Here is a 13,312-nt window from a genome sequence, read left to right as displayed (position 1 = left end):
GGTCTGGATGGCTTCCTAAAGGAAGTCCATAGACCATTATTAAATTGACTTGGGGAAAATTCACTGCTTATTTCTGGAATAAGCAGCATAAAACATATTGAACGTTTCCATGATCCTTGCCAGGTATTTGTAACCTGGATTGGCCACTGTTGTCAACAGGATGATGGGCTTGATGGACCTTTGGTCTGTCCCACTGTGGCAATACTTATGTATTTATATAGCCCGAACTTCCAGCACCACATGGCCCAAGCTTGCAGAGAGCTGTTATCTCAGTGCGGAAGCAGGAATTCCACTGTTTCTTCTGCAGCTGAAGCCAAGTGAGCGTAAACAGACTGGTTGAAGACTGGGGGTAGGGGGAGTACACAAGAGAGAGACAGACCGGATGAAGGTTGGGTAGGGTACAATGCACCATTGTATTTTACCACTATTTGACGAAACATGTGGCAAAATATAATGGTGTGTGTTTTGATCCTCCAAATGTTACAAAATTTAAAATGTGGCCCCCAACAGAAAAAGGTTGGACAAGCCTGTCCTAGATTGTTAAATCTTTGGTATTACATAAAATAAAGAAAAGTTCCAATACCTTGAAAATCCTCAGAATTAGGAAGTTTCACGCCACAAATAAAATAATCCTTTTGATCATTCTGTAGATTTAATAGCAAAACATGGTAGTTAGTAACCATTTAGATTAGAAAGCGTTTATCACATTTGAAATATAAAGAAAATGACTAGGGTCTGGTTCATCAGCAACAGAGTTCTGCTGGAGAAATCTTGGTCTTAACTGGACTGTATTAACTATTTTGGTTAAGAACAAATATAAATGTGTTCAATAGTGGGGCAAATTTTAGAAGTGTACTAAAGTGTAAAGTCTGCAAGTATGATTTACCTACAGACTTCACAATTTTTAAAGGAAACATGTCCCTCTGAAACTGCAAAACATGCATGTTAAGTGTCAATCCTGACCAGAGGAATGCTTCCCCTAGCCGCACATATGTTTACATGTGCTCAGGGTGGACAACTTTCAGCAAGACCATTTTTGGACATAAATCAATGTCCTCAGTATGAAACAGTTCCCTAATGTAGCTTGGCATTAAAAAGGCAATTCTATAATCCAGGTGCCCACATTTATATTGCACGCATAAATGTCTAGAATGCTTGTACTTATGCGCATATATAAATGTTAGCAGGGCACCTGGGTGCTGTTCTGCAACTACACAGTTAAATTCCATAGTGTGTATTTGCAAGGGGCATACACAGGTATAGGACATAGGTGGAGCTCCTACTTACACGGGTAACTTGCATTATACTATAAGTTACATGTGTCCTTGCTGCTGTTTAAGCACCCCCAACTTACTGCAACTCTATGGCTGGTGTAACTACAGGCACCTAAGTGTTAGGTATGCCAATATCAGTTATGCTTAGACTCTATAACAGAACCTGGGTGCCCATGTTCTGTTATAGAAAGACTCGTACAGCCTCACAGATTCCTATGTATGTAAGTGATAAACTGTTCTACCCTGCAAAGGGCGGCCATAAATGTATTTATTTAGATTTAGCTCACACCTTTTTCAGAAGCAGATCAAAGCAATTTATATTCAGGTACATTAGGCATTCCCCTGTCTCTGGAGGGCTTTCCTGGATGTCGGCTTTGTACTCTAACCACTAGGTTACTCCTCCACTTATGTGAAACCCTGAGCATGCTTGTCTAGCCCAAATAAAAACAGTACTAAATATGCCTCATTTTTTAAAAAAGTCATACATTATGGTGAAGAAAGATATAGATACCAGGAGATCACTCATGTAAAAACAAGTCATTGAATTGAAAGAGAATAAAAATATGCCATCATATTTAATTCAGCTACAGCATATAGTTATTAGGTACCAGGAATAACAGAACAATTTTATTAGTCTGTGACCACAAAATTTTTGTCATGTGCCTCTTTATTACATCATTTTAATCTCTTTATTTATACACCTCTTCTCTTGATAGTTTCTTAACTTGGTGACTTGGATAGAGACCAAATAAAGATCATTTAACTAAATATGTGTAGTTCCCAAACTTATCAGTCAACCTTCCCCTTCTTTGCCACAGTGTTTCCTTTGCTTCCTTATCCATACTACACCCCGCCCCCCCCCCCCCCCCAGCATTTTGCTTCTCTTTTACATCTTTCCTCCCTCTCCCAGATTCCCTCTGTATAGTTGTTTTCCACCTATTTCTTCACTTCTTTCCCACTCCTCCTCTCTCTCATCGCATCTTCCACAACCACTCATCCTGTCACATCCTACTTATACTATGTTTGATACATTTATACATATGGCTATTTGGCTAATTTTTGACAAATCAGAGAATAAAGACTGGTGGCCAAATCTCTGATTAATATTAAGATCTCATAAAAGTTAATAAGAACAAGAGAGAAAAAGACAAAGCTGAGATACAAGCAAATTGTTATTTTGAGTATTTATGCTAGTTTTACAGCTTTAACTGAATTAACTTACCACATCATTGGGATAAATATATGAAAGCTCAGACAATAGCTGTCTGCATCGAATTGTCAACTGTGCGTTGGTCTTCAAAAACAACTCCCTGTTAATACAAACATTTATTTATAAATTTGGTATGTGATTTCTCATGCTTCAATAAATTAAACCTCCACCCAAACCACCTTCTACCAAATAAAAGGACAACCTAATCTATATAAAGCAGCAATGAAGATAATTTGTACTATTACTAAAAGAAACATTCGGTTTTGGATCACCATATACGTTTCGCACAATTACATCCCCTCCTGTTTCCTCTGTCTGTCATTCCTTCCCCAGTTTCTAATCTCAAACCACAATTAAGCAAAATTAATAAACAAAGGAGGCTCTTTGTGGAGCAAATTTACCTCTTAGCAGTACATTCTTTTCTTTGTTCATTTAAAGATTCTTTTTGCTTTTGCAGTCTCTGATGCTCTGCCGCAAAAGCATTTCCTATAAAAAATAAAGACACTTACTACACAGAAAACATTTTACAGATTTGTTTTGGTATTCTGAAATATGAAAACGCTAAGATTTTTTTTTACTGAAACTAACTGCAAACGAGAAAAGGTAAAGGGTCATGGATTTAACGTACCATCTTTTTCTGTACAACCAAATTGGTTTACTGACAATCTTATTAGAGGTAAAGGACTATCAGAAGTGATCTTGCAGAAATGACTGGCTACAAGGTCATCACTTCATATCATCAGTCCATCATTTTTGAAGACCACATTTAACATGTCCATTTTTTTAAAACGATTTTAGACTTTTTATCCAAGTTTTAAATTTCAAATTTTACTAAGCTTTAATTCACACACTGTATATGCTGACAAGAATCCATGTTTTGCCTTGGGCTCTTTCCCCTTAATATGTAGAGGAGTGTGGTAGCCGTGTATCGGCCTGCTTATCCGACATTGCTGCCTGCTTATCCGACATTGCTGCCTGGATGTCCAACCGCCACCTGAAACTGAACATGGCCAAGACCGAACTTCTTGTCTTCCCACCCAAACCCACTTCTCCTCTACCTCCACTCTCTATCTCGGTTGATAACACCCTCATCGTCCCCGTCTCATCTGCCCACAACCTCGGTGTCATCTTCGACTCCTCCCTCTCCTTCTCTGCGCATATCCAGCAGATAGCCAAGACCTGTCGCTTCTTCCTCTATAACACCAGGACACTGTACCAGTGACTTCACAGTGAGAATCCTGAAAGGTAACTTTAAAATCATACAAGAACGTAAGACCTTTGAAGTCAGAATGATTGAATATTTTAACACCCAACAGAAAGGACTTAACAAGGATCTGGGGTTCCTAGCCCATTATAAACCATAAAGCTGTATTTCTCTGTTGATCACCCCACCCCTCACCTATCCACACCCATCCTGTTAGAATATCAATGATATGCTTTGATGTCCCCATGCATACCTCCTACCCACCCCCATCCTCCCACCCTGTCAGACTGTCATGGTAATGCTTGAATGTTTTCACTTATATACACTGTCAGCTAGCACATTTGCTTATTTCCGATCTGACGAAGAACGGCGACCTTCGAAAGCTAATCAAGAAATGTATTAAGTTATGTCCAATAAAAAGGTATCATCTTATTTTCTTTTCCATGTTTTATTTTGTTTGATTTCTATAGATTCTACATGGAATGTTGCTATTCCACTAGCAACATTCCATGTAGAAGTCAGCCCTTGTAGATCACCAATGTGGCCGCGCAGGCTTCTGCTTGGAATGTTGCTAGTGGAATAGCAACATTCCATGTAGAATCTCCAATAGTAGCAACATTCCATGTAGAATCTCCAATGGTATCTATTTTACTGTCATAGTAATGCTTGAATGTTTTCACTTATATACACTGTCAGCTAGCACATTTGCTTATTTCCGATCTGACGAAGAAGGGCAACCTTCGAAAGCTAATCAAGAAATGTATTAAGTTATGTCCAATAAAAAAGGTATCATATTTTCTTTTCCAAGTTTTATTTCTATTGATACCCTTAATATGTGTACTCCTTATTTGCTTTTATCATAGATTGTTTTAAAATGAAGCCACTGTGATGCTTCTAGAACTACTAGAACTTTCTGAGAAGTTCTGAGAGAAGAGGACACTTCTCTGGTAAGTGAACACTATTTTGCTTTGTGCTTGGGGTTTAAAGGAGGAATTGTAGGTTAGTGATACAAAGAATAAAAATATAAAAAAGCAAACTTTATCAACTAATCTCCATACTCTTTTCCTTCTAGTTTTAAAACTTGAACTTTGTACCACAGCATTAACAGGTAGCCTCTAGCAAGCACTGCAGGACCTAGTTTAGTCTTCATCGCACCCACCCTCCCCAACACCTGCCCATCTCTACACAACTTTTCATTTATAGTCCGTTATTGTAATTAGGATAACAAGCAAGGAGTGCTCGTACAGAGTTTAAAATACATTTCATTACCATCTAAGAAGGAAACACTAAATTTACTCCGGAGCACTTACTTTAATTTATTTTAATACTATTTGTACCCTAAATGTTATAATACCTTGTATTTCTCATTCTGTAAGTGGCGATAGCCACTACGGCTTTATGTAAGCCACATTGAGCCTGCAAAAAGGTGGGCAAATGTGGGATACAAATGCAATAAATAAATAAATAAATCACACAATATAGCATATAAACTAAAAGACATTTTTGTATTACGCTAATATTCTTAGTACTTCAGCAAGTTTTAAATTATTGAAAAACTCAAAAATACTAAGATGGAGTCAGCAGTCCAGCAGCGAGAAGGGTGCTATCCAGTCTTTTGCATTGAGTGTCACATGTATGATTATCTCCCAGTTGGTGAGCGGTTATATGTATGTATGCCCAATGCAAAGAGCTCCTAGCTCTCAGAGAACGGGTCTGTTCTTTTGAGGCTAGAGTAGCAGACTTGGTGGAGCTGAGGGAGACAGAGAGGTACATAGAGGAGACCTACAGGGATGTAGAGAAGTCCCTCCTCCAGTCTGGTAGCTGCTGTGCTACCTTGGAGGAGGGAGGTATCCTAGAAGGAAAGTAGGAAGTACTCCTGTAGCCAGGACCTGCCCACCAGGGGATGTACTATCCTCTCGCACCAAGGATATCTCTCCAAGTTCTGCCCAGGAGGGAAGGAAGGGTTAGGACAGCTGTTGCAGTTGGTGATTTGATCATTAGGCATATAGATAGCTGGGTGGCTGGTGGACGTGAGGATCTCCTGGTGACTTGCCTGCCTGGTGCGAAGGTGGCAAACCTCACGCGTCACCTAGATAGGATTTTAGATAGTGTTGAGGAGGAGCTGGCTGTCTTGGTACATGTGGGTATCAATTACCTAGGAATATGTGGGAGAGAAGTTCTGGAAGCCAAATTTAGGCTCTTAGGTAGAAAGCTCAAATCCAGAACCTCTAGGATAGAATTTTCTGAAGTGCTACCCGTTCCACGCGCAGGACCCAAGAGACAGGCAGAGCTCCGGAGTCTCAATGCGTGGATGAGACGATGGTGCAGGGAGGAGGGTTTTAGATTTGTTAGGAACTGAGCAACACTCTGGGGAAGGGGAAGCCTACTCCAAATAGCATGGGCTCCACCTTAACCAGGGTGGGAACAGGCTGCTGGCATCAGCATTTATAAGTACATAAGTACATAAGTAATGCCATACTGGGAAAAGACCAAGGGTCCATCGAGCCCAGCATCCTGTCCACGACAGAGGCCAATCCAGGCCAAGGGCACCTGGCAAGCTTCCCAAACGTACAAACATTCTATACATGTTATTCCTGGAATTTTGGAGTTTTCCAAGTCCGTTTAGTAGCGGTTTATGGACTTGTCCTTTAGGAAACCGTCCAACCCCTTTTTAAACTCTGCTAAGCTAACCGCCTTCACCACTTTCTCCGGCAACGAATTCCAGAGTTTAATTACACGTTGGGTGAAGAAACATTTTCTCCGATTTGTTTTAAATTTACTACACTGTAGTTTCATCGCATGCCCCCTAGTCCTAGTATTTTTGGAAAGCGTGAACAGACGCTTCACATCCACCTGTTCCACTCCACTCATTATTTTATATACCTCTATCATGTCTCCCCTCAGCCGTCTCTCCAAGCTGTATAGCCCTAGCCTTAACTTTCTTCATAGGGAAGTCGTCCCATCCCCGCTATCATTTTAGTCGCCCTTCGCTGCACCTTTTCCAATTCTACTATATCTTTCTTGAGATGCGGCGACCAGAATTGAACACAATACTCAAGGTGCGGTCGCACCATGGAGCGATACAACGGCATTATAACATCCTCACACCTGTTTTCCATAACTTTCCTGATAATACCCAACATTCTATTCGCTTTCTTAGCCGCAGCAGCACACTGAGCAGAAGGTTTCAGTGTGTTATCGACGACGACACCCAGATCCCTTTCTTGGTCCGTAACTCCTAACGTGGAACCTTGCATGACGTAGCTATAATTCGGGTTCTTTTTTCCCACATGCATCACCTTGCACTTGCTCACATTAAACATCATCTGCCATTTAGCCGACCAGTCTCCCAGTCTCGTAAGGTCCTCTTGTAATTTTTCACAATCCTGTCGCGATTTAACGACTTTGAATAACTTTGTGTCATCAGCAAATTTAATTACCTCGCTAGTTACTCCCATCTCTAAATCATTTATAAATATATTAAAAAGCAGCGGTCCTAGCACGGACCCCTGAGGAACCCCACTAACTACCCTTCTCCATTGTGAATACTGCCCATTTAACCCCACTCTCTGTTTCCTATCCTTCAACCAGTTTTTAATCCACAATAGGACATTTCCTCCTATCCCATGACCCTCCAATTTCCTCTGTAGCCTTTCATGAGGTACCTTGTCAAACGCCTTTTGAAAATCCAGATACACAATATCAACCGACTCCCCTTTGTCCACATGTTTGTTCACTCCTTGAAAGAATTGAAGTAAATTGGTCAGGCAAGATTTCCCCACACAAAAGCCATGCTGACTTGGTCTCAGTAATCCATGTCCTCGGATGTGCTCTGTAATTTTGTTTTTGATAATAGCCTCTACCATTTTCCCCGGCACCGACGTCAGACTCACCAGTCTATAATTTCCCGGATCTCCCCTGGAGCCTTTTTTAAAAATGGGCGTTACATTGGCCACCCTCCAATCTTCTGGTACCACGCTCGATTTTAAGGATAAGTTGCATATCACTAGCAGTAGCTCCGCAAGCTCGTTTTTCAGTTCTATCAGTACTCTAGGATGAATACCATCCGGTCCAGGAGATTTGCTACTCTTCAGTTTGCCGAACTGCCCCATTACGTCCTCCAGGTTTACAGTGAAGTCAGTAAGTTTCTCCGACTCGTCCGCTTGAAATACCATTTCCGACACCGGTATCCCACCCAAATCTTCCTCGGTGAAGACCGAAGCAAAGAATTCATTCAGTCTCTCCGCTACGTCTTTGTCTTCCTTGATCGCCCCTTTTACCCCTCGGTCATCCAGCGGCCCAACCGATTCTTTTGCCGGCTTCCTGCTTTTAATATACCGAAAAAAATTTTTACTATGTTTTTTTGCCTCTAATGCTATCTTTTTTTCATACTCCCTCTTGGCCTTCTTAATCTGCGCCTTGCATTTGCTTTGACACTCCTTATGCTGTTTCTTGTTATTTTCAGACGGTTCCTTCTTCCATTTTCTGAAGGCGTTTCTTTTAGCCCTAATAGCTTCCTTCACCTCACTTTTCAACCAGGCCGGGTGTCTTTTGGACTTCCGCCTTTCTTTTCTAATTCGCGGAATATGTGTGGCCTGGGCCTCCAGGATGGTATTTTTGAACAGCGTCCACGCCTGTTGTACAGTTTTTTACTCTCTCAGTTGCCCCCCTAAGTTTTTTTTTAACCGTTCTTCTCATTTTATCATAGTCTCCTTTTTTAAAGTTAAACGCTAACGTATTTGACTTTCTGTGTACAGTTACTTCAAGGTTGATGTCAAAACTGATCATATTATGGTCACTGTTATCAAGCGGCCCCAGTACCATAACGTCCCTCACCAGATCATGCGCTCCACTAAGGACATAGAGCAGCTTTTAAACTAGAAACTGGGGGAAGGCCAACAGTTGCTCAAAAGTGCATGGTTCGGAATACGGTATCTTTCAAAGATATCACCAAAACAGGGAAGATAGGGTATCCCGATAGTGAGGTTGCAAAAGAGACCTTTGTAGATCAGGTGTCCTTAAATAAAAATCAGACAAAAAATTGCAAATTAATACTGTCAAGTACTGAACATGATGTAAATATGAACAAACATAGTTTGAAATGTCTATATGCAAATGCAAGAAGCCAAAGAAATAAGATGGGAGAGTTAGACTATATTGCACTAAATGGGAAATTAGATATAACAGGCAACTCTGAGACCTGGTGGAAGGAGGGTAACCAGTGGGACACTGTCATAACGGGGTACAAATTATATCGTAGTGATAGGATGGATCGAATTGGTGGAGGGGTAGCATTGTATGTTAAGGAGGGCCTTGAATCAAATAGATTGAAAATTCTGCAAGAAAAAAAACACATCTTGGAATCCCTATGGATCGAAATTCCATGTGTAAAGAGGAAAAGGATAGTGATAGGAGTGTAGCACCATCCGCCTGGCCTGGATGAACAGACAGATGTAGAAATGTTAAAGGAAATTAGGGACGCTAACAAACTGGGCAACACAATAACAATGGGTGATTTTAATTACCCCGATATTGACTGGGTAAATATAACATCAGGGCATGCTAGGGAGGTAAAATTCCTTGATGAAATCAAGGACTGCTTTATGGAGCAGCTGGTACAGGAGCCAACAAGAGAAGGAAAAGTTCTAGACCTAGTCCTTAGTGGAGCGCATGATCTGGTGTGGGAGGTAATGGTGTGGGCCGCTTGATAACAGTGATCATAATATGATTAGATTTCATATTAACTTTGGAGTAAGTATACGCAGGAAATCCAATACGTTAGCGTTTAACTTTCAAAAAGGAGACTATAATAAAATGAGAAGAACGGTGGGAAAAAACTTTAGAGGAGCGGCAGCAAGGGTCATAAATTTATATCAGGCATGGACGCTGTTCAAAAATACCATCCTGGAAGCCCAGGCCAAATATATTCCGAATATTGAAAAAGGAGGACGGAAGATCAAATGATAGCCAGCATGGTTAAAAAGTGAAGTGGAGGAAGCTATTAGAGCTAAAAGAAAATCCTTCAGAAAATGGAAGAAGGAACAGACTGAAAAGTAAAATGCAAAGCGCTGATAAGGAAGGCAAAGAGGGACTTTGAAAAAAAGATTGCGTTGGAGGCAAAAACGCATAGTAACATTTTTTTTTAGGTATATTAAAAGCAGGAAGCCGGCAAAAGAATTGGTTGGACCGCTAGATGACAGAGGGGTAAAAGTGGCAATCAGGGAAGATAAAGCCATAGCGGAGAGATTAAATTAATTCTTTGCTTTTGTGTTCACTGAGGAAGATTTGGGAGAGATACCGGTGCCAGAAATGGTATTCAAACTGACGTGTCGGATAAACTGAATGAAATCCCTATAAACCTGGAGGATGTAATGGGGTAATTTGACAAACTGAAGAGTGGCAAATCTCCTGGACTGGATGGTATTCATCCCAGAGTACTGATAGAATTGAAAAATGAACTGGCGGAACAATTGTTAGCAATATGTAATTTATCTTTAAAATCGAGCATGGTACCAGAAGATTGGAGGGTGGTCAATGTAATGTCAATTTTTAAAAAGGTTCCAGAGATCATCTAGGAAATTATTCACCGGTGAGCCTGATGTCGGTGCCGGGCAAAACAGTACAGATAAAGAACAAAATTACAGAGCATATTCAAAAGCATGGATTAATGAGACAAAGCCAACATGGATTTAGTGAAGGGAAATCTTGCCTCGCCAATCTATTACATTTCTTTGAAGGGGTGACCATGTGAATAAAGGTCAGCCAGTTGATATTGTGTATTTGGATTTTCAAAAGGTGTTTGACAAAGTACCTCATGAAAGATTCCAGAGGAAATTGGAGAGTGATGGGATAGGAGGTAGTGTCCTATTGTGGATTAAAAACTGGTTAAAAGATAGAAAACAGAGAGTAGGGTTAAATGATCAGTATTCTCAATAGAGATGGGTAGTTAGTGGGGTTCCCCAGGGGTCTGTGCTGGGACTGTTCCTTTTTAACATATTTATAAATGACCTAGAGATGGGAGTAACTAGTGAGGTAATTAAATTTGCTGACGACACAAAGTTATTCAAAGTTGTTAAATCGAAAGAAGATTGTGAAAAATTGCAAGAGAACCTTACGAGACTGGGCGTCTAAATGGTAGATGACGTTTAATGTGATCAAAGCGATGTATGTAGGAAAGAGGAACCCAAATTATAGCTACGTAATTCAAGGTTCCACGTTAGGAGTCACCAACCAAGAAAGGGATCTAGGTGTCATCGTCGATGATACGTTGAAACCTTGAAACCTTCTGCTCAGTGTGCTGCGGCAGCTAAGAAAGCAAATAGGTATTATTAGGAAAGGAATGGAAAACAAAAATGAGGATGCTATAATGCCTTTGTATCGCTCCATCATGCACCTCGAATACTGTGTTCAATTCTGGTCACCGTATCTCATAAAACATATAGTGGAATTAGAAAAGGTGCAGAGAAAGGCAATGAAAATGATAAAGGGGAAGGGACGACTGCAGATCCTCAAGGTGGACCCTAGCATCAGGTAACTATGATTTGGATTGTTCTTCCCAATGTGCAACCCTTTGCATTTGTCCACATTAAAATAGGATGCTACCGGGAAGAGGAAGTGACATCATCACCCGAAATCGCTGCCTGAGCCACGAGCTCTGACCAGCCTAGAGCAATCAGGAAACTAACCGTGGCTGTTCAGCACAAATAAAACTTCCGAGTGGGATGAAAAAGCGGGTGATGTCGGAGATAAGCAGATGGTGAATGAGTTCCTGAGCTCCGGCAATAGATTTGACAGCATTCGCATATACGGGCCCAGCTCCGAGCATGCACGCGTCAGCCCCCGAGAACCGGTCGCCTGAACATTGAGCGCTGCACCCATCACAGCTCTCGCCGCCCTTATTTACATCAGGAGAGGGGCAATTGCAAGAGGAGACTCATCTGCACGAAATACGCTCCTGGCTGCAAGAAATAAAAACTGATATAAAAGCAGTACGTGCAGACATTACCGCGCTGGGGGCGGACTTGAGAGGAGAAATTGGCGCGCTGGGAAATCGGGTGGCAGAGACGGAGAAGCAACTGGATGAGCAAATGGAGAAAATTCAGGCTTTGGATGCGCAGGTCCGGGAGACTAGGCAGGAAACCCAGCAGATGTGGGACAAGATAGAAGATCTTGAGAACAGGAGTCAGCACTGCAATGTGAGGTTCCGTGGTCTCCCGGATACACCACAATATACAGACTGTGAGCTGACGGTACAGAAAATAGCGAGTGCTTTACTAATGGAAGTACAGATTACCAAAGATCCATCAGAAATCCAATTAGTACGAGCTTCTCGGGCTTTGGGCACTACAAAGACAAACCGCCCAAAAGATATAATTGCCTGCTTTAGCGACTTTAAGTTGAAGCAGAAGATCATGCAGGCCTCTCGAATAGCGCTAGGTTTCAAGTGAGACTCATACGCCATAGAATGCTACCACGACCTAGCAGCGGCCACGCTAAGGAGGAGGGCAGAACTCAGGCCCTTCACGAAATTTCAACATGATAAAGGCATCAGATATAGATGGGGACATCCGTTTGTGCTGAGATTCTACAAAGAGGAGAGGCTATGTCAGGTCCGCAATATAGCGGAGGTGGCGGAGATATTCCCAGGAGGAGGGCTGGCTGAGGGAGCTAGCTCAGCAAGACACCAAGCAGCACCGATGGGGGACAAACCACGCTGGCAAAGAGCCACCTCAGGGAAGGGCCGCTTACAACGCCAGCAGTCCGATACACAGCTGAGGAGACTGCTAAGAAATAAGAGGGCGCAGAGACCACCTGGATATGCCTAGTGTTTCAAGATAGTGGCTGGAACATTAATGGTTGAAACTTACAAGGTGTTTGGCAACGGTTAAGTAGTTATATGTTAATGATGTTACAACGGCTAAAAAGTTATTATAAAAAGCGGGGATCCAGCTAATAACAGATAATATATAAGGGGTGAGGTCATTTACCTCTAGGACAACCCCATAATATTTTTGCAGGGGTGTCACAAGGTAGAGAGGGAGGGTAGGGGAGTTAATGGTTGGGGGGGGGGGGGGGGGGGGCAAATTAAGAATAAGAAGCAACTGATGATCAGTGAGAGGGATCCACACAAGGTTAGGAAGCAGGGACATGAGATAAGCAGGGGGTTGGGGGACTTGGTTTTGAATACAGGATGAGTACCATAAAATATATGACCCTTAATGTAAAAGGGCTAAATTCCCCAATGAAGCACCAGCTTATGTTTAAAGAAATCCAGCGCCTGAAGGCAGATATATCCTTTATACAAGAGACTCACTTGGTCCAGACAGGTGAACGGTTATGTCACTCTAAAAAGTTTTCACAGATCTATTTTGCATCTAATACTATAGAAAAAAAAAGAAAGGAGTCCTGATAGTGTTATCTCGCAGATATCCGTGGCAGGTACGGCGGGTAGTGCGAGGTAGGGGGGGTCGGTACCTGCTGCTGGTAGTGCAAGTGAGGGTGGAGGTGATGTCGCTCTTAAATAAATATGCGCTAATGACCATCAGGGTGCCTTCTACTTGGAACTGTCAGTGCTCCTCTCTAAGCACATCTAGGGTACCCTATTAATAGGCAGAGATTTTAACC

At 41.8% G+C, this 13,312-nt stretch overlaps 1 protein-coding gene across 1 annotated transcript in view; it reads right to left on the bottom strand.

Moving 5' to 3' along the window:
- Positions 1–13,312, bottom strand: part of UVRAG (UV radiation resistance associated) — a 205,852-nt gene that overhangs the window by 58,882 nt on the left and 133,658 nt on the right. The window contains exons 9-11 of the mRNA XM_030200046.1: positions 2,886–2,970; positions 2,497–2,584; positions 584–644 (exon numbers count right to left, since the gene is read on the bottom strand). Coding sequence (XP_030055906.1) covers positions 584–644; positions 2,497–2,584; positions 2,886–2,970 — 234 coding nt within the window. The remainder of the gene's footprint in view (positions 1–583; positions 645–2,496; positions 2,585–2,885; positions 2,971–13,312) is intronic.

Source organism: Microcaecilia unicolor, chromosome 4, assembly GCF_901765095.1.
Source record: "Microcaecilia unicolor chromosome 4, aMicUni1.1, whole genome shotgun sequence".
NCBI lineage: Eukaryota > Metazoa > Chordata > Amphibia > Gymnophiona > Siphonopidae > Microcaecilia > Microcaecilia unicolor.
Note: the sequence above shows the minus strand (reverse complement) of the source record. Positions and strands in the feature narration are given on the sequence as shown.